General features: G+C 35.0%; 5 protein-coding genes across 13 annotated transcripts; 3 read left to right on the top strand and 2 right to left on the bottom strand.

Annotated features, from left to right (window-relative positions):
- Positions 1-1464: 1464 nt before the first annotated feature.
- Positions 1465-3744, bottom strand: LOC111203628 (CBS domain-containing protein CBSCBSPB3). The gene is made up of 2 exons (XM_022697542.2): positions 3512-3744; positions 1465-3371 (listed from the first exon to the last, which is right to left on the bottom strand). The coding sequence occupies exon 2, from the start codon at positions 3359-3361 to the stop codon at positions 1697-1699; it is 1665 nt and encodes a 554-aa protein (XP_022553263.2). The 5' UTR covers positions 3362-3371; positions 3512-3744; the 3' UTR covers positions 1465-1696.
- A 955-nt stretch (positions 3745-4699) lies between these two features.
- Positions 4700-10292, top strand: LOC106452434 (delta(14)-sterol reductase). The gene is made up of 15 exons (XM_013894547.3): positions 4700-4862; positions 4931-5048; positions 5130-5200; positions 5279-5335; positions 5453-5544; positions 5895-5942; positions 6048-6168; positions 6258-6304; positions 6425-6506; positions 6649-6725; positions 6810-6929; positions 7034-7108; positions 7336-8588; positions 8877-9104; positions 9187-10292. The coding sequence occupies exons 1-13, from the start codon at positions 4815-4817 to the stop codon at positions 7487-7489; spliced, it is 1110 nt and encodes a 369-aa protein (XP_013750001.3). The 5' UTR covers positions 4700-4814; the 3' UTR covers positions 7490-8588; positions 8877-9104; positions 9187-10292.
- On the top strand, positions 8410-10292 carry LOC106452433 (fructose-bisphosphate aldolase 8, cytosolic). Its single transcript, XM_013894546.3, is given in 3 exon segments — positions 8410-8588; positions 8877-9104; positions 9187-10292. Coding segments are annotated over 3 exon segments (1107 nt in total). The 5' UTR covers positions 8410-8560; the 3' UTR covers positions 10038-10292.
- A 785-nt stretch (positions 10293-11077) lies between these two features.
- Positions 11078-12822, bottom strand: LOC111203622 (probable DNA double-strand break repair Rad50 ATPase). Of its 2 annotated transcripts, none has more exons than XM_022697536.2 (4): positions 12324-12822; positions 11837-11947; positions 11571-11651; positions 11078-11439 (listed from the first exon to the last, which is right to left on the bottom strand). In XM_022697536.2, exons 1-4 carry the CDS (start codon positions 12546-12548, stop codon positions 11386-11388), a joined length of 471 nt encoding a protein of 156 aa, XP_022553257.2. In that variant the 5' UTR covers positions 12549-12822; the 3' UTR covers positions 11078-11385. The 2 variants fall into 2 exon arrangements, with proteins under 2 accessions (XP_022553257.2, XP_022553256.2); XM_022697535.2 differs by having other exon boundaries at positions 11078-11448; positions 12324-12819.
- A 5806-nt stretch (positions 12823-18628) lies between these two features.
- On the top strand, positions 18629-21249 carry LOC106446139. Of its 8 annotated transcripts, XR_007315019.1 has the most exons (7): positions 18633-18851; positions 18950-19007; positions 19748-19786; positions 19871-19944; positions 20020-20171; positions 20263-20280; positions 20983-21249. XR_007315019.1 is itself a non-coding variant. In XM_013887828.3 (6 exons), the coding sequence occupies exons 1-5, from the start codon at positions 18768-18770 to the stop codon at positions 20137-20139; spliced, it is 375 nt and encodes a 124-aa protein (XP_013743282.1). In that variant the 5' UTR covers positions 18639-18767; the 3' UTR covers positions 20140-20171; positions 20263-20626. The 8 variants fall into 8 exon arrangements, 1 of the variants encoding a protein (XP_013743282.1); XR_001288651.3 differs by lacking the exon at positions 20983-21249 and having other exon boundaries at positions 18629-18851; positions 18950-19620; positions 20263-20626; XR_007315020.1 differs by lacking the exon at positions 20983-21249 and having other exon boundaries at positions 18634-18851; positions 19144-19786; positions 20263-20626.
- The last annotated feature ends 1493 nt before the right edge of the window (positions 21250-22742 follow it).

Here is a 22742-nt window from a genome sequence, read left to right as displayed (position 1 = left end):
AGCTTTGATGGAGTTGCGGGTTTCTTTGTCAATGAAACGGAAGATGGTATTGGCTTGAGTGAAATACTGTTGTGAAGGATGTTGTTGCACTGCTTCCATATATGTACACATATATAAGAAATAAACTCAAAGGAATCCAACAAAATATATACATATCGATCTAAATACGAATTACATCCAACATATACTCTATAACACATTCTACTAAAAATGTATTCTGATTTGCTAGCAGTATCTCAGTAGACCTCTACAATCATTTGCAAAAAGGCTTTTCAGTTGTGTTTTAATTCGGAACAAATTTTCTTTGTTGATGTGATGAAAGCCTGCTTGTGTTCTCTTTGTTGGGTTTTTTTTTGTTCAAACCAAACTTTCATTAAAACTTTTACACAGTTTAACTCCACCAATGGAAGATACATCAAAGCTACTAAGAGCCACACAAACTGAAACATTGATTAAACAGATGACAGACTGACAATACACCTCATTAACAAAAGACCATAAAAAATCGAACTACAATCTTCATAACCTTCATGAATAAAAGCATAAGGTGTAACTTGAGAAGTTACAAACACTGCAACGTATGCAGAGGAGAGCATCAGCCATAGCAACGCTTGAACATCCACTTCACTCCATATAGGAGGAAATATTGGGAAAAAAGAACAGCTTCACGAAGGAAGCTACCGGGTAATGAAAATCCGCCACACTCATATTCAACTGGAGAAGCCAAATAGTGAGTTTCCTTTCAAACTGCCACCAATAAAGAAAACACAGACTCACAGCACCAAAAACCAGACTAAACACCATAGAGTGACTGCATACTGCAGTAAATCGCACGAAAGCGACAGAAAACCCACGAGCTGGCACAACGTCATAAGTTCATAACCAAATGAACCAAAGGTCACGGGAACATTGTAATTCAAGACCATAATCCATATATTCGGTGACACCTAGAAAATAATCATCTCATACAAACCTACATGAGAACAAACTGAGATTGAAGAGTAGAGAGGAACCAAAGTGAATGGGGGAGGAAGGAACACACTGCATACTGCAGGATACAAATCCTTAGAGAAAAATCTTGTGTCATCAGTGGTCACATAGGGAACACCATCCCTGGTCAAAGACGCCGGAGTCGGTAACGGGAATCAATCTGGAATTTGAGAACGCTGTTTATGAAACAGGGTGAAGGGTGTGTCGGAAAGTACAAGAAACACAAGATTGGTGAGTGCGGGAGGATCGGGTGGTTCTGGCGGTTCCAGCAGAGAGAGAGAGAAAGCTTCAACAGGCATGAGAGGAGAAGGGTGTTCTCTTTGTTGGTTCAAGTATGCAATCTACATCACAGTTCGTCTTTCTTACTCATATCCACACAATTGTCTTTGTGTAAGTAACAAGACCATGACACAAAATAGGTTAACAAAAGATGAAGCAAATATATCCAAAAATATCAAAAACAAATACCAGAAATTGCAGTGCAACAACATTCCCTGCTTTTATTTTCTCGGTTTCAGAGGTTTTACATCAGCTCTGTCAAATCTAATAATCTCTTCTGAATAGGGGTGTGTCCCCCAATAATTTAATAAATATCTGTAGTGAAATAAAGTTTCTCTTTTCGTATGACAAAAGAGACAAATCTGTATGAAACATACCAAAATAAAAAGAAAAAGAAAAAGACTTATGCCTTCCAGAGAGCTTTTGATCACATCTTTGAGCGTTTCAAGTAAACAACTACGGCTATGCTCGTTAGCACAACAGCTCCTGTAACCACCACACCACCACGCCATGTAACCCATCCACCTCTTTCTCTCTCTGTAGTATTATTCTCTTTCATGAGTTGACCCGTTTCCAAGCTCAAGCTCCTTGTTCTTGTCTCCGTGAAGTCCAGATGCAGCCTCAATACCTTTTGTCCTGCAGACCTAGCAAGAGTAACAGCACCAACCAAATCACTATCCGATGTAATCAAAACCTTATCACCTTCATCATCCTCATATATAATCTGAGGCCGTTGTTCCACATCGCTGATGTCACTACCGATTCTTTGCATCACAATACCCATCAGCTCCTCAAGGTTCTCAGCGGAAGAAGTAAAACGATGCACACGGCCCTTGAGATCTTCGAGCTTGAAAGAAAACGAGTTCCCTAGCCCTAGAGAAGGGTAAGAAGTGAGCTTGCCAAGCTCTGAATGATGCATCATCGCCGACATTTCGCTTTGAGTGTCTGAATCATCAGGAGGGTCTAACGCAAGAGCCGAGTCCCAGAACTTCTGCATCATGGTGTTAGCCATGTCGTTCACAGCTCCAGAGCTGTTCTCAACCATTGAGATAGCTGCGTGAGTTATCTGCAACACATCCACACAAGCTGCAGCGGAACCGTCTTTGTCCATGATTGGAAGATGCAAGAACTTCCCATCATGCATTATATGCAACGCATCAAGAATGGTCGTCTCCAGCGATGCACATTCAGGATTAGGTGTCATCACCTTCTCAACAAGAGTCAGCTCAGGAGATAAGTTCTGCGCCACGACACGCATAAGAATGTCCTTTGAAGTCAGTATCCCCTGGATCTTGCTCCCCGTGGAGATGATCACAGAGTTAACACGCAAGTCCCGCATCCTTTTGGCAGCAACGGAGACAGGATCTGATGGTGCCACAAGCGCAACTTTTGAATTCTCCGTGATAATCGTTGACAAGGCAGGCTTAAACATTCTCTCCCTCAACGTCTCGATGAAAGCATAGGGCGCAGAGTATCCAGCTCCCCACTGCTTCTCAACACCTTCAACAGCAGCAGCTAAAGCACTTCCTTGCTCAGCAGCTTTCTCCATTCTCGAAATAGCATCGTATAAACACTTAGTGATATCCAACAAAGCAATGACTTCACCATTCTCCACAACAGGCAAGTGCCTAAACTTCCCTTGAACCATCTTCTGAAGCGCTTCAATAGCCAATGAATCAGAAGTAACAAAGATAGGGTTCCTTGTCATAACCTTAGAGACCAAAGTCTGTTCCGGTCTCAACCCTTCAGCAATCACTCTCGTAGCTACGTCCTTGTCTGTACAAATCCCTGAGAGAAGCGCACTTGAGTCAGTCAAGAGAACAGCGTCAACACGCCGAGCAGCCATTCTCCGACAAGCGTCAAAGACAGTGGTTCCTTCAGGGATAGTAAGAGCTTTCGATAACCGAAGCTTCTTAACTGTTCTCTCAACGCTAGAGGGAAGCTGAGAAGGAGGTGAGTTTGGCTTGGAGGTGTTCCCGCCATTGACGACGCTTCCGTTCTCCGATTGAACTGATTTCTTGGAGGCTCGCCGTACAGTGGTGGTGCTCCTCCTCCCTGATGTTGAAGAAGCACCCGTCGCTTGAGTACTCATACCGATCGATCTGAATGAAAAAAAAGGAAAGACCTTTGATTCAAATTGAACGAATCTGAATGAAACCCAAATCGTATGACGATGCGAATCACAATGAAATCAGATCGAAAAGTTGAAACCCTCTAGAATTTGATTGGGATTAAGGTTTACCTTTGTCTTCTTCTTCTGCAGTTGTATTGTCTCTGGTTGTTCGTTTCCAAAAGCTGTTAACAATGGTCGTTAGCCATTTATCGGCGTATGTGTGGTGCTTCGCCACCCTCTTCTTCTTCTTTCATTTTAATAATATGCTTGAATTATAAGCTACGACTAATAATGTATTTTTCCATAATAGATAACAGTTGACAAAAAATTCTATATTATTATTTGTGAAATAATTTTTCACAACCAAGCTCTCATCCTATACTATTATACAGTTAGAATAGTTAATATCATTGTTAATTTTAATAATTTTTTATATATATTAAAAATATAATTTTATATATTGTGTTGATATCTTAATGAATATATAAATACTTTTTTACTATATAATTAAAAATGAATTTATATTAATAATATCATATTTTTAAAAATAATATAATTTTTATATATCATGCTGTTTTTTAACCACTTATATATTGTATTGTTATCTTGAAATAATATTTTTCTATTATAATTTTTTTGAATTAAGATATTCAACAATTTTGAATCAAATATTAATCAAATGAAAACATGTGCTTAAAATATTTTTTAATATTTGAGTGTTTTTAGTGAAAAACTTTATCAAATATAAATAATTTGATGTTTGATTTAATTTTTAAAGACATAAATAATAACTTATCGTACTGATTTGATTTAAAATAATAAATATTCGTAATAAAATTATATCTGTATTACACCTAGTAAAAAATAATAAGAGATAACAAATCTGGTGATACAAATTTTGATCAACCGGATATTGGTGTTCAAAAAAAAAAGATAAACCGGATATTATATTTTGGATGTGGCTGTAGTAAATGTATACTTCCTTTTAAAAAATATGAAATTTGAATCACCACCAGTAAAGAGACACGTCACGAATACGACATTTTCTCTTTCTATGACAACATAAATACAAATTTTTATCATCAAAATGTGAACTGTCCACATAAAACATTTGTCAGACGGAAAATGGTATAACAATAAGAACAAAACAAAAAATTATTGACATTAAGCTAGAACAAAATTTAACTGAGCCCCACTGTAGCTCATTTTAGCAACTCAGGGGTTTATGATTAACACAACGTTTAGTTTATGGCTTAGTTAATATGAAATTAAGAGTCCAAGGACTATTTTGCAATTTTATCTAATTAAACAAGTGAACTCATCTCAGACTCAAGAGTCCATCCACGAGCTTCCCACTAAAAAAAAAAGTGGAGAGGCGATACAATCGATTTTGAATGCTTTGTGTCTTCTACATTGAATCCTCCTACTAGATATGGATCTCGATGTTCTTCTACCGTCTCTCATTCCCTCTTTGCAATCTGTAACCTCTCTCTTTAGCTTTGACTCAGTGTTCTTGCGGTTTTTTTCTGATCAAATTTGCTCATTTAGGTATACGTGCTGGTGTCTTACTTCGCTTACTTGGCCGTTGCTGGAGAACTTCTCCCCGGAAAAGTTATCCGCGGCGTCGTTTTATCAGACGGCTCTCAGCTTCGTTACCGATGCAATGGTTACTTGAGATCTGATGACTCAAAAGTCTCTATAAATTTCTTTAGAGATTTTGTTAATTTCCCCCACTAAACATGTTCAGGTCTATTCGCACTCACATTGCTGGTGGCTATCTTGGGAATCTCTGCGAAACTCGGCATCGTATCACCTCTTGTAAGCATTGTACCATTATCTGATCAACATGATTGGTGCTAAGATATGTAATTGCGTCACAATGTTTTTTTTTATTAGGTGGTTGCTGATAGAGGACTTGAGCTACTCTCTGCTACTTTTATCTTCTGTGTTTTGGTATGATTGATTTAATCCTAATTCTTGTTTTTATCACCAAAGTATCTGACGTTTGTGCCTTTTTAGTTTGTTTAGTGTTTTAAGTAACACTCTATGGTTTCTCTTTAATATTCTCAGGTGACGTTGGTGTTGTATATCACTGGGCGAAGTTCCTCGGATAAGAGTTCTTCTCTAAAGCCTCATGTCTCAGGAAACCTTATACATGACTGGTACTGACTTAGTCTACTCTCTTTTTCCCCCACAAAATGCTGTGTTAGGGGAGAGCAAAACTAAGGAATGATCCATAGTCTGATACACTAGAGTATGACAAAAATGATTTTCTGGACGATATGATTCTAGATAATCATGGAATCATGAAGGTTGTCGATTAGTTGCCCCCAGAAAAACTGGAGAGTGGAGATTACTCTTTAATCTTATTAACTAGCAGTGACTGCTTTTGCACTTTTTCATTGGAACCAAATTTCCGAGCATCCGGTTGATGTCTTCCACTTGTTTCTTACGAACAGCTGCTTTCTTCTTCTTCTTTTTTTCTTCTCATCTTGGTTGTTTCATGTAATAGGTGGTTTGGAATACAGCTGAATCCTCAGTTTTTGAGCATCGATCTCAAGTAATCCATCTTTTCCTTTATTTCTTCTATTAGTATGCCCGAGCAGGATCACTGCGCAGAGATTTATGTATGCTGTAATGATGATAGGAGCTATTACTTGTGTAGGTTCTTCTTTGTCAGAGCCGGAATGATGGGGTGGCTGCTTATCAATCTCTCTATTCTGGCAAAAAGTGTTCAGGATGGTTCCTTGAGTCAGTCGATGATTCTTTACCAGATTTTCTGTGCGGTACGTTTAGGTTTTACTTACAACTCCTGCTTCTAGAAGTTATCTGATCATCCGTGTTTTGTTAGTTTTGATCAACTCTGTAATTGCAGTTATATATATTGGACTACTTTGTTCATGAAGAATACATGACCTCAACGTAAGTTTATGGCGTCTTGATCAAATATATTTGTCTTATCAAATTATGTCTATTTCCATTAATCCACTTGGTTTAATGTTTCTGAAGTCTGTTTGTCGATTTTGATTTCACTATTTCCAGGTGGGACATAATCGCAGAGAGATTGGGTTTCATGCTGGTGTTTGGAGATCTCCTGTGGATTCCTTTCACATTTAGCATTCAGGCATGGAACTAACACAATCAGGACATACTTAAATTCATCTTATAGTTAGTATCTGCTTAGCATGTTACAGTTTATCCCGGAAACAATATCATTCTTGAATGCTTGATCACTCTGTGACTGGATTGCCTTCTCTCTGGTTCAGGGCTGGTGGCTTTTGCACAACAAAGTAGAACTAACAGTTCCTGCAATTGTAGCCAACTGCTTTGTGTTCTTGATAGGGTAAGTTCTGAGTCATTGTTTGTTTATTTTACGTTCTTAGGAACTGAACTAAGAAAGAAACCCACAAGCTGTTCTTTTTGGCAGGTACATGGTTTTTAGAGGGGCTAACAAACAAAAACATATATTTAAGAAGAACCCTAAAACACCTATATGGGGTAAGCCTCCATTGGTGGTTGGTGGAAAGTTGCTTGCTTCAGGCTATTGGTATGGTCTTTTTCTCTTTTGCTAGTTGCTTCAGTTTCACCATCTCTGTCTTTGATTGTTAATCATGCTAGGATAACTTATATGCTGTTTTTTAAACATGACAGGGGAATCGCAAGGCACTGTAATTACCTTGGCGACCTGATGCTAGCACTGTCCTTCAGTTTGCCTTGTGGAATAAGGTAACTTGTTCTGCTTAAGTTAATCTTACAACTACCAAAGTCAGGTAGAAGTTAATACCAATATCAAAACATAAGTCCCAAATACCGTTTCATGGATGTTGATCGAAACCTGAGATCTTTAAAACCACCATCTGAACTATCCAAAGCTTTCAAGTTCCATTGTCTGATCACTTGGACAAAACTAATCTGAGCTGCTTCTATAATCTTGTTCATGTGTATTGTCTCAGTTCTCCGGTTCCATATTTCTACCCGATATACCTTCTGATACTGTTGATATGGAGGGAACGAAGAGACGAGGTTCGATGTGCAGAGAAGTACAAGGAGATTTGGGCTGAATATCTCAGACTTGTCCCCTATAGAATCCTTCCTTACGTCTATTAATAACTTTGCAATGTCATGGATCCTTTGAGATTTTCATCATCTTCTGACTTTCTTTCATCTTTTTGTTTCTAATGTGTGACATTAGAAGAGTCCATTACGGCTTTTATTTTACACATTACAAATCCTTTTTTTCCCTCGCTTTATTAAACTAGTTTTCATGTCTTCTATAAATCAAATACTTCATGGATGCACCACTATAATCGATTTGGAAAGAGACTATAAATATCCGCATTTTCTTACTTATCATTATGTTCTTTAGTTATTTGGTAGATTTTGACATTTTGTACACTGGTATTGTCAAAAAGAGTGAAATCTCAAAAGAGAGACAAAAGAAACCCGTTAAACATCCTAAAAGACACTTTTAAAACTTCCAAACGTAAAAAAAAAAAAAAAAAAATAGAGCACAGAGTTATGTACACTGGTATTGTCGGTAGAAAGCAAAAAGAGTGAGATAGTTTGATGATTCATGGGTTTGAAGAGTCGCAGCTGTTTCGGTTATGTGTCTCTATCTTCACACACCTCAGATTTAAATTTTCTATGTTCGGAGATCTCAAAGTCGCATTTTTCTAGAAATAAATATTTTCAATAAGAATATTCTATAGAATTTCGTAGTCAAACTTTCTCCAAGTGTTCACTATGATAAATAAAAATCTCTTAAAACTTTAATTACTGAGATTTTAATATTACGCGAACAAAAGTATAAACCCCTAGAAGGTTTGAGCCGGAGAAGCATTGAACCGGTGTGCGGCCGAAGTTATACTTTACCGTACTCAACACGCAAAGATACCAATATTACCCTTTAGCTACTCCGCTATGACTCACATAATCACATTAAATAAGGGGTAAAACTGAGATTAGCCACAAAACTGCCAATTAAAACCACGTGAGATCCAACGGCTGAAAATCAATTTCTCGGAGAACATGTCACAGATCTAAACCCTTGATTTACCTTTTCACCTAACCAATAGACTCTCACACCCCCGCAGCTATAAAAACACAACCCTTTCCTCGTCTGGTCCACCACACCATCCTCTTTCTCTCTACACTCCCTCGATCTTTCCGACAAAAACCATGTCTGCCTTCACCAGCAAATTCGCCGGTAATTATCTCTTCCTCTCTCGAATCCACTAGTCACGTAGTAGTTACATATTTGATTCTTACAAGCCTTAGATCTGTCGTTTACGTGTTGTTCACGTGTTTAACTGTCTAGATCTGGATTCATGAGTTGAACTGAATCTCATGTCGTAGATCTGATTCATTTGTTCATAACTGTCTAGTCTGAATTAACCAAATTTATTACCGATCTGAAGTGTTATGTCGTTTGTCTCTCATGTCGGTTAGTTTTTGTAATTATTTATGAGTTTTATGTTATAAAACCCTTTTGCAGATGAGTTGATCGCTAACGCCGCATACATCGGCACACCCGGAAAGGGTATTCTCGCCGCCGATGAGTCCACCGGAACCATCGGGAAGCGTCTCGCAAGCATCAACGTAGAAAACGTTGAGACCAACAGACGTGCTCTCCGTGAGCTTCTCTTCACCGCCCCTGGTGCTCTCCCTTGCCTCAGCGGTGTCATCCTCTTCGAGGAAACTCTTTACCAAAAGAGCTCCGATGGTATGTGAAAAACCATTTCATTACTCTCTTTATGTATATGTTTGTGGAGGTTACTTGATTGTTATGTTATTGTATTACACAGGCAAGCTTTTCGTTGATATCTTGAAGGAAGGAGGAGTACTCCCAGGTATCAAAGTCGACAAGGGTACCGTCGAGCTAGCCGGAACCAACGGCGAGACCACCACCCAGGGTCTTGACGGTCTCGGTGAGCGTTGCAAGAAGTACTACGAAGCTGGTGCACGTTTCGCCAAGTGGCGTGCGGTTCTCAAGATCGGCGAGAACGAGCCATCAGAGCTTTCCATCCACGAGAACGCTTACGGGTTGGCTAGGTACGCTGTTATCTGCCAGGAGAACGGTCTTGTACCCATCGTCGAGCCTGAGATTCTAGTCGACGGTTCCCATGACATCCACAAGTGCGCTGCCGTCACCGAGCGTGTCCTCGCGGCTTGCTACAAGGCTCTTAGCGACCACCATGTTTTGCTTGAGGGAACTTTGTTGAAGCCTAACATGGTTACACCTGGATCCGACAGTGCTAAGGTTGCGCCAGAGGTGATCGCTGAGCATACGGTTCGTGCTCTTCAGAGAACGGTCCCAGCGGCTGTTCCAGCTATTGTGTTCTTGTCTGGAGGACAGAGCGAGGAGGAGGCGACCAAGAACTTGAACGCGATGAACCAGTTGAAGACCAAGAAGCCGTGGTCGTTGTCTTTCTCGTTCGGACGTGCGTTGCAACAGAGCACTTTGAAGACATGGGCAGGTAAAGAGGAGAATGTTAAGGCAGCTCAAGAGGCCTTGTATGTGAGGTGCAAGGCTAACTCTGAAGCCACTCTTGGAACTTACAAAGGTGATGCTAAGCTTGGTGATGGAGCTGCAGAGAGCCTTCACGTCAAGGATTACAAGTACTGAGAATCCTCGTTCATGGTTTCGGGGTTGTGACGTTATCATCACCCTCGATATATTTCTAAGGGTTTTTACTTTGACATTTCGGCTTTTTTTTCTACAGTTTGCTTTGGATTTGTGTTTTTATTTTTGTTGGGTTGTTATATTTAGAACTTGAGAGTTTGAAAAACGCCCAAATAAGAAGCCATTTCTGTTGAACTTCTTCTCACACTTGTTTTTATTATGTAAGGACAGCTTTTGTTGTTCTGCTTATTAAAGACTAATCTATTGTCTCTGGTTCTGATTTCTGAATATTTGTGTCCAAAACGTGTGCGTTTTTGTTCCCTTTAAATTTTGTAATTTCAAAGTCTCTTTATCAAGATTTAAAAGCGTTCTTGAGATTTGAATTTGTATTCTCATCACCCTTTTAAATTAGTTTATGGATCTGCGGATACTCCTTTGGTAAGACTGTCTCAAATAAGTTTCAGAAGCATTCTCCAATGAAATCTGTTAGCTCACTTGTCGTATATATGCATTTTCTGCGCCAAGTATAGATTCAGATTTGATATCGTTTATATATTCTCAGATTTTTTGCCTGCCACTGCAAGTTAATTTTTTGTGGATGATGACTCCGAAATCTAAATTATTTTGGATAATTTTTCGTAACTTTTATTCAGCCATACAAAATTTAAATCCATTGGGCGGTTTATGCTGAATGATGTTGTTATTTATAAGATGGGCCTCAAAATGAGCCTACTGTTTGAATGGGGTTTTATAAGTCGTAGGTGTTCTCCACCAAATTATAAAAGAAAAAGCATTTCTATGCTTTCCAGATCATATAAACACTAAATAGGTTGTTAATATAACAATTGGTGTAGATTAGCTAGCCGTATGTTTTGTACTAAAGATCATTTGTTGTGATAATGTTCAAATCCCACTTTGTATTGCGTCTATTGTGAATCAAGTAAAAGACATCTACTTTGACAGGAAGTCAATCATTTCAATTTCAAACGCACATGGTCCTTGGCGAGCGGCTACTTTACCCAAAAAAGTGAAAAAAGGTAAGGTGGTAGGGAAATAAATAAAAAAATAAAAAATAAAATAAAAAAATATTTAAAAAACAAGAAATAGATAATTCAAACTTACAAACCCTTAGTATTCCAGTAGCCTAAGCATTATCCCATTAACCTCCCCTAATTTGGTTAATCAAAAACATAAAACACCCCATCATACTTCTACAAATCAAATCCATTTAGAAAAAAAATAAAACACCCACAAACTAAAAAAAAACCACACGAACTTCATGAAAAATAAAATAATAAATACATCAGAACCCTAAGATTAGTTCTTCACTGGTTGGTCTTTCTTCTCTGTGAGATAGAAGTCTTCACTCGGTTTCTATGCTCTAACTAAGCTCTTCAAGCTTCTTCAACCTCAGCTTCTCGCTTTCTCCAACCAACTGCCCCATCTCCCCAGGGAGAAAATTTAGAGAAAAACAAACCAACACCGGTTAGTGTATGTTCAAAACAAATCTCGGTTTTGTTGTCCTAATAATTCTGTGAAAATTAGAACAGAGAACTCGAAACTAACCTCCATTAGCTTGGTGATCAGCTGAACTTTCTCACGGTTCTTCTCGTTGAATGTATCCAATGCTTCTTTGTATTCCCTTTCCTGTTTCATATCATCCACACAACACAACAAAACATGAGTTTCAGACTCTTTTTTTTCAATACCATAACAACCCAACCAAACCTATTGAGTTGACATTGAGTTTGGGTTTAGTAAAGACCAAACTTTTTAATACCAAACAAAGCTAGTTTACCGGGCGGTAACTGCTATTGAGAGATATGTTTTACCTTCTTCTGAACTGTTGCGCCTAATGGTTTGAGTTCTTTGTTGACGCTATCAATCTTCTTTCGCACCAAAGAAACTTCTTTCCTCATGGGATCTGCCATATTCTCAAGCTCCTGAAACCCAAAAAAAAAAATAACATAAACATTTTCACACAAAAGTCAAACTCTTGTCTGAAAAAAAAACAGAGCTTGTGAAGAACCAAACAACAACAATAAGAGATCTTTCACTTATCTGTCTGATCTAATCCCCCAAAAAAACTTACAAAACCCAATCAAAGTTTGTTCTTTGTTCAATAAACAGAGTACATGCAGAGCAGTTAGCTTCCTTAACCATTTCAGAATTAACAAGTTCACATCTTTGAAACTCTAAATCTTCTAAATCGACAGAACAAGAACAGACTTTGGAAACAAGAAACCAAAAGTGCATGAGTCTAATTTCAGACAAGATCTTCAAAGTTTCGAACTTTTAAAGACAAAAATAAAAACAAACCTCGCGGATGTTAGCGAGACGTCGGGTCTCCTCCTCAACCCGACCCAGCTGAGCCTTGACCCGTTCACGAACCTCCATTTTTCTCTTCTCAATCTCATCCTCTTTAGCCCTAAAAGCAGAGAGAGCAGAGCGAGCCATCTCCTCGTCTTCTCTCGACATCTGACTGCTAAAGCTTAAGCTCTTCATCTGCTGGCTCTGAGGCTGAGCAGGCTCTGTGGGCTGCATCTTCGGTTTCTCTTCCTCCTTGTGGTAGTCTCTGTTACCGTTACTGCTCTTCTTCTTCCTCAAGCCGCAGCAGGAACGCGAGCGGTGCAGTTCCTCTGTGGAATTACGGTGGGGTTCTTCTGGTAACCCTATTTTTACTGACTTGGGATTGAATCGAAGCAAAAGCTTTTTTTTTTGGTGTTTTAATGGCGGATTGAGAGAGAGAGTTTTGTGTGTTTTGGTGTTTTAAGGTCTCTCTTCTCTCACTGGTTCTCTGTCCTCTTCTTCTCGGTCTTTTATATTTTGTTTGCTTTCTCATTTTATTTATTTAATTGTTGTTTTACGTATCCGTTAAGTTCGCAGCTCTCAAACAATACTTTAATTACGTGTCATTTTTTTTTCTCTGTTTTTTCAAATTTAATTGTTTTTAGAATATTCTTTGATCTAATCCTATGTATTTTGGAAGTTTGGATACATGTAGATATTTGCGATTACAGTTATACAGCTACTGATACAGATTTTATAGCTCAAAAAATATATTTTTTCATTGTTTGTATATTCCTTGAGAATCATTTGTAAAAGTAATCGTATGTCAAATATGATTTATAAAAAATATATATATAATGATGTGTTATTATAGAACTTCTCAGATACCTTATAAAAATTAATATGAAATGAATAGTTTGATATATCTATATGTATATTATCATTTTTGCTTAAATTTAATTTGAAGTCAATTACAAAACGATGATTTTTTTTTTACTTTTTGAATTTGGTTAATTTGTAGTGTCCACTAAACAAATTATAAACATATGATAGCAAGGACATACAAATCTATATTTTCAGAATTTTCTTCAAGATCTCGAGATTAATTAAATAAATTAGTTACAAAATAAATATTTGTAAATTCATTTTACTTACGAACAGATAATTATGTAATTATTATATAGCTTAACAATTAAACAAAAACAGTTTTTTTTTTAACAAAAACAAAACAGTTGTAGACGGAAAAAACAGTTATAACCGGAAATAGCAGTTATACAAATTAGGGATAACCCTTTTTATAATTATAAAATCTTTTAAATCTTTTTCTAGCTAATTGATTGGAACAGAAAAATATATTCAAATATATTTCTGGTCGAACTATTGATTTTGTTTTTAATAGTAAAAGAGTTTTTAAAAAAAAATATTGATTTTGTGTTCTGGCCTTTGGATATTAATATGTTAACGGTCAGTTCGGGAATCATTTATTATTTTTGCTTATCTGTGTATCGTTTATTGTTAGTAAATGCAACGTTTATTTTATTGTAGTGTCCTATTTTATTATTGGGGTACGCTTGCCACTTGGCATACTGTGATTTAAATGAAATCATCTTTTGAAAAAGATGATGGCTGTAAAGCAAATGCCAAAGCCAAAGTATGAAGATATTATTTATCAATACAATTCGTCTATAAAATTTTGCATATCGAGTGAAAAGAAACAGAGAATGGATGCTATTGAACAATTCCGACGGTGGATCTGGTGACAGAGATTCATGAACAGAAGATTTTCTTGCCGATGCTGATGCGCGACCAACACGTCAACCAACCTTTCTTCTGATCACCATTACCGATCGATTTTGTTGTGAAATTTTGCGTATGAGTGAAAAAAAACTACGAAACTCTCATAAAGAGAAATCAATCGCGAATGATTGATTTAGGTCAAAAGAAAGAAAGAAACGAATGGATCGAACGAGGGTTTGATTCTCGTTGCTCTGATACCATATTAGTTGAGCTCAATATCAACGACAGAAGAAAAGCTCGAAATGGAAAAATGATTTCTGTTATTAAATCTTTCTGTTACAATTTACATTATATAGTAACTGACTTCCGGTTTACATTAATCCAATCTCAAGCCAAACGATATGCGAACTACCTTGAGATATAACAATCGATTCTAAATTTGAAAGAGTTAAGTGAACTTGTATTAATAAGCCAAAGACTGAGCTATCTTAGTTTCCCTAGAGTTGTTAAGTTTTCTTATACTTCTTTTGTTTCAGAATTCATGATATTTAAGAAAACTTTTGATGTTTTAAAAGATGTTTTCCTATTTCAAAGTAATTTATACTTTTATCAAAAACTATGTAATCAATGATGGGGGTGATTGGTTAGGATGTAGCAAGTGACTTTAGCTTTAATTTTTACTAGACTTTGACCTGCGCGACTGCGCGGATGTATATTTTGCAAAATATATTGATATTTATTTTTCATGTAATTATTAAGGTTTGGCAAAATGAATCCGAGGAACAGAACCGATCCCGATCCGAAAATATAGTACCAAACCCGAACATAAATTGATTAAATATTCGAATTATTCAAAATTTTGTTATTTAGAAAACCAAATCTGATCTGAACCGAAGTATTCGGGTACCCAAATTTATCTAAAAATAGATTTATATCTTTATAAATATATTATTTATTTTTAGATTTAACGTATATAAAACATCTAGAATAATACTTTTAAGTTGGTTTAAATACTTCAAAATATATATAGATAGTCAAAAGTAAATATCTGAAATAGTTAAAGTATACTCAAATCACCAAAAATAATTAAAGTAATTATTGATTCCGTATCCAAAATTTTAAATCAAGTCAATTGATATGTTAAGCTTAGGTATTCTGACATATGTTATTCAAATTTATAGGTAATATATTATTTATTTATATATTTTGAGAAATTTAAAATATATAATGATTTAATACTTTAAAAATAATTTAAATTGATTATCCAAACCTGAACCAAACCCGCAAAGATCTGAATCGAACTCAAACCAAAATTTCCAAACATCCTAATAGGGCTGAAATCTTTGACCTCGAAAACTCGAAACGCAAACCGATCAGAACCAAACCCGTATGGATACCCGAAAGCCCATCGCTAGTCATTATTATATCGTATATTGTCATCATATAATTAATCGTATTTTATGTGTACCATCATATAAGTAATCATATAATTAATAGTATTTTATACGTACCATCATATAAATAATTACATATATTATATTTTTAAAACTTAATATGAAATATAAAAACCATAATTTGAGTTGGTATTTCAAATTGGGCTTTGTATTGTAATTTTTCTTATATATATTGAAAACATTTTTTTATAATGGTTATTGAAAAATAGTTTAGTAAAAATCCATTTTTGAATATATGTATATTTTTGAATCCATTTTTGATATAAATCAACTTTGAATTATTATTTTGATTTGAAATATGTATATAAAGTTTAAATTTTGTTTTATGGTTAGTTTAGAAAAAAAAAAGTTTTAGGCAATTAGATTGATCCATTTTCATATATTTTAAAACTGGCCCAGATAGATAATTTCTTTTAATATGGACTTTCAATTTTTTTTAATAACATAAGCCCATTACTTTTTTTTCTTAATACTATTATCCTTGTTTTCAAACAAAATTAATTCTTTTTTAAAAGACTACAATCCATGTTTCCAAACACTCTAAATTTTTTTAATAGTTCTATTCAAGTCTCCAAACACTCCAATTTTGTACTTGAGTTTTAATAATATAGATTTACAACTATGAAAGTTACCAATCATGCTTTATCTAATTTTTAAAGCTAAAGTCAAAAAAATTTAAAAATGGTTGTAAAACTCTTGTTTTCTAAAGCCTTATATTGTAAGCTGTAGGAAAAAAAATATTGTTGTAGACATCTTTCCATTTTTATTATTGTTATCATTTAATTTCTTACAGCTATATTAACTACATTTACATCAAAAAATCCTACACAAAAAAAAATTACAGTAAAACTTTTACAGCTACATCCAAACCAACCACCCTCGATATGTTGTAGTATATTTTATAATTGGTTCAATAATTTTAATTTTTTATCATCAAAAGATCATTCTATTACTCAAACAAGAAGTGTATGGGAAGTCAGACTGGAATAGAACAACCAACAAATAAAAATTCATGTGAAAATCTCTAGCAGTCATAGGTAAAAAGTAAGCAATAATGTTTTGTCTTCTGGGGATGTTGGAAAGCTTGAAATTGTTGAATCTCGTAGTAATGCCTCAATTTCCTTTAGCTCGGTCAAAATGTTGGTCACGCTTTTGGTTCCCAATCATGGCTATTAAGTTCTTCCAATCTGTTCTAAAATTTTGACATATTGAATGAGAAAGCATGTTTTCCATTCTCCAAACAAGTGTTTCGAGCTTAGAGTGCAATGAGGACTCTCTTATGCTTTTATTTTTTTGTAATCATTAGTTGGGTTTTTCCTGGCATGTCTTTCCAGACCCATCCATATCCGCTAAAATTTGCCGTAAAAGTCCAAGAACCATCCACTAGACATATACTCTGCAAGCATATGGCTTGTGAGTCAATAACATTTGGTTGATGGGTCACAATAGATGCATCTGCATTTGCCAAATACCAAGCATGGCATTCCCCTTCTGTGTATCTGATTAGCTCCAAAGGATCCCTATCAATTCTTCTAAATAATTTATCATTTCGGGCCTTTCAAAGATACCAGATTATCCACGGATATGGATCTCTATTCATCGTTGGATCTTCAATACAACTTTTACTACTGAATAGATAATTCATATTTGTGAAGATACTAGAGGTAGGGAAGATATTTGGACTGGAGGGTGTAGCTGATAAAGCTCATGCTTGTAATGATGGTGGACACTCGAAGATAGCAAGTTTAACAAACTCATCTGACTCCCCACACCTAGGAAAAATATTATCACATCGCATATGACAAAGCGTCAGGTTCCTTGTCACCACCACATGTCATGTTATCAACTGCTATATAAGATGATACATTTTCTATAGTGCATGAACTTTTCAAGCAAATGCTTGGAGCTTGGTAATACTGGATTCAATAGAAAACATATGCTTCTCTCTTTAGGATGTTTTGAGCAACCCAAATCTACTGGCTTAACAGTATACTGATCACTTTTTTGTATAATTCTAGCAGTAACTATCTATGTGATATGTTCAGCTTATGGCCAAGCTCGTAATTAGAGTGATATCATCTAATGAAAAATATTTTCCAACATCTCCACATCCCATTCCTTTGTCAACATTGGTGAAATCACTGACTAAGATGTGCGATTGGAACTCTAAGTCTGGCTGGCCTAGCAGGTGTAGTAGGGATCCAAGGATCTTTTGACATTTTGACCTCGTAGCCTGAATGGATCTTATGACTCATTCACAACATTAATAAAGACCTTGCAGCTGAAATGCCGTCCATACATATGAAGAGTTATCTTTTGAACTTAATCGCAATGGCGAGCTAAGCTGATAATATTTTCCACGCAAAACCCTTGATAATACAGAGTCTGGATATTGTGTTAATCACCGTAACTGTTTTGCTAACATGGCCATGTTAAACTCGTGAATCATACGGAACCCGAGGTCACCGTCGTCTCTTGGTAAGCATAATTTCTTCCATTTAGCCCAGTGAAGTCCTTTTTTGGCGGGTTTGAGTTCCATCAGAAGTGTGCAATAGCACTAGCTAATTTTTCACATATATCCAAGGGTAGCAAGAAACTCTACATAACAAAGGTCAGAGAAAGTGACTTGATGAGGATCTCCTTTCCGACCTTTGACAGCCATATGGATGACCATCCATTTACTCTATGTTGAAGTGTATCCTTCAAGAATGCAGAATTTTTAATTAATATTACTTTTTAGGTAAAAATAATTTGTTTTAACAATGGTGCACTAAACTATAACTTTTGTGTATTTTAGAACATAAGAAGTAATTAGAAAAAAAACTGAACCAAACCAAACCGACCCAACCGAACTCAAACCGACTAAACCAAACCAAAGTGTACGTTTAAACAATTTGGTCGAAGATTTTATTAACCCGAATGGTTCAGTTTGGTTTGGTTTAAAACCGAACCAAACCAAGCCTAAATGGCACTGTTTCTTTAATTAGATTAACTAAATACATTAATAATATTAAACTTTAAGATATATTTAGTATTTAACCTAATCATCTCACTACAAGAAAAAGGTTAAATTACATCAGATAAATAGTATCACAAAAAGAACTGATACTTGTTTAAATTACTTATTTAGTAAATGATACAAAATATCTAACCTATACTAAAAGGGTTATATGAGCATCAGGGAGAGTGTCCACGTAGGACAATTAAATCAGCCAATCAAAAGACTCTTTTTTGACACGTCATATATTCTTTGGTCCACAAAAACGGGTCTTTCATTTGGGCTATGGCTGAAACGCGTGAAATTGTTCTTCCTCTGACGATTCCTCTTCATCATCCCCGATCAAACTTTCCACAATTCACCGTTACCGTAATCCACTCTTGCTCTTTAATTCTGATTTAATGGTTTCTTCCACCTTCCCCTCTATCTCCTTCTATATAAAGCCAACCCTAATTGAAACTATGCAGAAGCAACTACATCTACAGGCATGGAATCCACTGGCATGTCTCCCCTCTCCACCGGCAGGTAACTATTTGTCTTCTTCTTCTTTGAGAAAGTGTTTCACTTTCATGGCTATTATACTGTATTTAGTGGAGTTTAGGTTCTGCTATGATCATTTGTTTGCGATTATGGTTATAAAATTTTGATTTTGTACATCAAGTCCCAGCTCGGTCTCTGTGACCCCTTTCTCTCACGCTGCTGCTCGAAGTCCTTTACCAGAATGCAAGGACTGCTTCTTGTGGCTTGTGCAGTCACAGTAGTGGCGTGGCTTGTCTCTGGTCATTGGGTGTTGAACAATTTGCTTGGGATATCTATTTGTATTGCTTTCGTCAGCCATGTTCGTCTTCCCAATATCAAGATATGTACTATGCTCCTCCTGTGTCTGTTTGTGTATGACATATTCTGGGTGTTCTTCTCTGAGAGGTTCTTTGGTGCTAACGTTATGGTGACCGTGGCGACTCAGCAAGCGTTGAACCCGGTTCATACAGTAGCCAATAGTTTGAATCTTCCTGGACTGGAATTGATTACAAAGAAACTGGAGTTGCCTGTTAAAATAATGTTTCCAAGGAACCTATTGGGCGGTGTGGAGCCTGGTGTGAGTGCCTCAGAGTTCATGATGCTTGGTCTTGGTGACATGGTAACAGATCAAAGCCAAACATGAGAGATTTGATTTTGTAGCATAGAAAGGAGCTCTCATGTTTGGCTTTTTCTTTTTCTGTGTAATATAATGGACTGATTTGAGATTTAAATCTTTGATTCTTCAGGTTGCTCTGTATGTTGGTGGTCTTTATATTTGTGGAAAGGTTGGAGATCTTGATTTAGCTTTTGATTTGCCTCCATAGTTTTGAACTCTTTTCATTATATGAACATGTTTAAAAAACTTGCAGATTGGATGGGAATCTGTAATGAAAATGGGACAAGACACACGAGAACTGTCAAGGATGAAGAGGACAGTCTAAAGGTTTGTTTTCTTTGGGTTGAAGTAACTTAATAACAAGGTTTCTCAGCGTTGTTTTTTTGAAAATGTGTGATGCAGAGGAAGGTAAAGGAGACTATGGAGAAAGCTTTCTGGGATAGTGTGATGGAATCAATGAAACTGGAGGAGCCTGGGATGAGCTTTGCCAGATGGTGCCTGATAGCTGGAAAGTGGAAATAACTGAAACTATTGATCTTGACCTTCTCTCACAGGTTTGCCTCATCTCTTCTGATCTTTAGTGACTGATCTGTTTATATATATATTTCAACTGATGTGGTTCTCATTTCTTCTTTTTGTTGGTAGTTGCTTAACTCTGGCACCTTGGATATTGATTACCTTGGAAAGATGCTTGAGTTTGCATTAGCTACTCTGCGGAAACTCTCGGCTCCAGCTAATGACCGTGAGAATGAAAGCACCCACCAGAGTTTACTGGAGGAACTTCACAGGTTGTGTCAAGCTAAAGATGAGTCTGGTAGCCTCCATGCTGTTGCAATTGTCAAGGGGAACCGCTTCATTCTTGAGCAGATTCACGTCTGTATCCGTAATACTTATGTGAATTATTTTAGATAAATAGTTTTTAATACTAAACAAGTCATGCTCTTAACTAAAATAAACTAACTTAATATTTATATTTATAATTTATTTGATGAACATCAAATTTATTTGATTTACAAGAACATAAACATTACATAATATCATTTCACAAAGTAAATTAACGAATAATCTATAAATACATATGCAAAATTATAAAAATATATAGGAAAAATATAAGGAAATATAAAAAGAAATAATAAATAAATAACAAAACGATAAATAACAAATACTACCTCTGTTCCATATAGATAAAGTTTTGGAAAAAAATATTTCAAATAGATATATTTTTATATTCTCTATATGTTTCATCTTATTTAATAATAGTAAATTATAAATTTCAAGAAAATCAATTGATCCTTTTTAAATTATTTCTCTTTACTTTTATTATAAATTGGTATTTATAGAAGTGATACATTATACAAATTTGATGTATTTATAAATATCTGTGAACAAACGAAAAATAATATTCACAGATTGGAGGGAATAATAAAAACTCATGTAATATAAATATATTAAATTAGTTAAATGATTAATATAGTTGGGAAATACTCTAGGATAGAACTATTTTTTTTTTTGTCACAAATATAGATTTTAATGATGAAAATGATCAAAATATTTCATTAAAGAGGTAATATACATTTATACCCATAGGGTTAACTAATCCAAACCTTAGGGTTTAGAGTTAAGGGGTGAAGATTTGGGATTGAGGTTTAAAATTTTATAAAATAAAATAAAAATATTAAAAATAAAAATTTAAAAATAGTTTTAAAAAGTATTACGAATTACAAAAAGAAAATTTAGAAAATAAAATTAAAATTAAAAAAATTCAAAAAAAAATTATATAAAAGTTCGAATTTGAAAACATATAATCTAAAACTATAAATTTTTCTTTTTTTTTAAATATATCTAGGGTATTAGAGTCATTTTACCTATTAAATAAAACATTTTGGTCATTTACCTCATTATGATCTATTTTTGTGACAAAAACTTGAAAATGATCTATTTAGAAGAATTACCCAATATAGTTTCATAATTATTTAAATTTTTCATTCTTTTACCATTAACTCAAAAATAAGTGTTATAATAATCAAATAAAATGATTTTATTTTCATATTTGGTGATTTAAAAATAGAGATGGTTGATTTGTTTTTGAACAAGTGCAAACGACACACAAAATAATAAATATTATTTTCACACAAAAACATTAATGTTGATAATGGTGACCAACAATGGTCTAACTTTCTATGTGAATTGATGTTCTTATAAACTCATCATAAGAAACAGAAAATATGAGGTCATAATAGTAACAAGAGTTGCAAAAGCGGAACCGTGTATAAGCGGAAAAACAACTTTTAAAAAAAAAATTAGGAATCATATACATGTTGGAAGCGTATATATATATATTTATATATACTGATATAAGAAAAATTTATAAAAATAATGACTAAAATTATATGATTCAAATTCAAAATAGAACATTTATTTATTTACAATAACATTGAATGATTTCATATTAAAATTGTGACAATACAAATAAATTAAGTTTATAAGAAACTATTATCCAATTAATTACTTTTAATATTTCATAAATAATTGGCACAATATATTTGAATCGAGATTCCGTAAGGTACACAAGGTTCCGATCTGATTCTGGTATTGAAGGGGAAAACGGACTTCCGATGAAGCTTCCGTGCAATCTAGAAACTTATTAAATCAAATCCAGTTTAGTTATTTGTTTCAAAACTACAAAGAAATTAACAATTTTCCATCTCAGCATCAAGAAAGCGTTTTTACTTTGAGAACACCATTAATATCATACAAATCTTTATAAAGAGGAATACAAAATTTTTATACATAAAGGCAACAGTTAACTTGGCATCCTATGACAAGTAAAGCTTTCCGCAACACAATATTTAAACGACCAAACATCGTCTATCCCCATGTTATACTAAATATGGCAAATGATAAACAATTTGTGTTAACTAAAACTCATTTTATAATATGTAGTACTGAACAAATAATTTAAATTGTAAGTTTTTATATAGCACTAATCCGCGCGTAGCGCGGAAAACGACCTAGTATTATTAAAGTCCACTAATAGTTTTATTCACTTGTTTAACATCATTTTAATAAAACTGATACAAATCTATATTAATTCACATCATTTTAAGTAATTGACACAGTAATGT

Source organism: Brassica napus, chromosome A7 (assembly GCF_020379485.1).
Source record: "Brassica napus cultivar Da-Ae chromosome A7, Da-Ae, whole genome shotgun sequence".
NCBI classification, from domain to species: domain Eukaryota; kingdom Viridiplantae; phylum Streptophyta; class Magnoliopsida; order Brassicales; family Brassicaceae; genus Brassica; species Brassica napus.
Note: the sequence above shows the minus strand (reverse complement) of the source record. Positions and strands in the feature narration are given on the sequence as shown.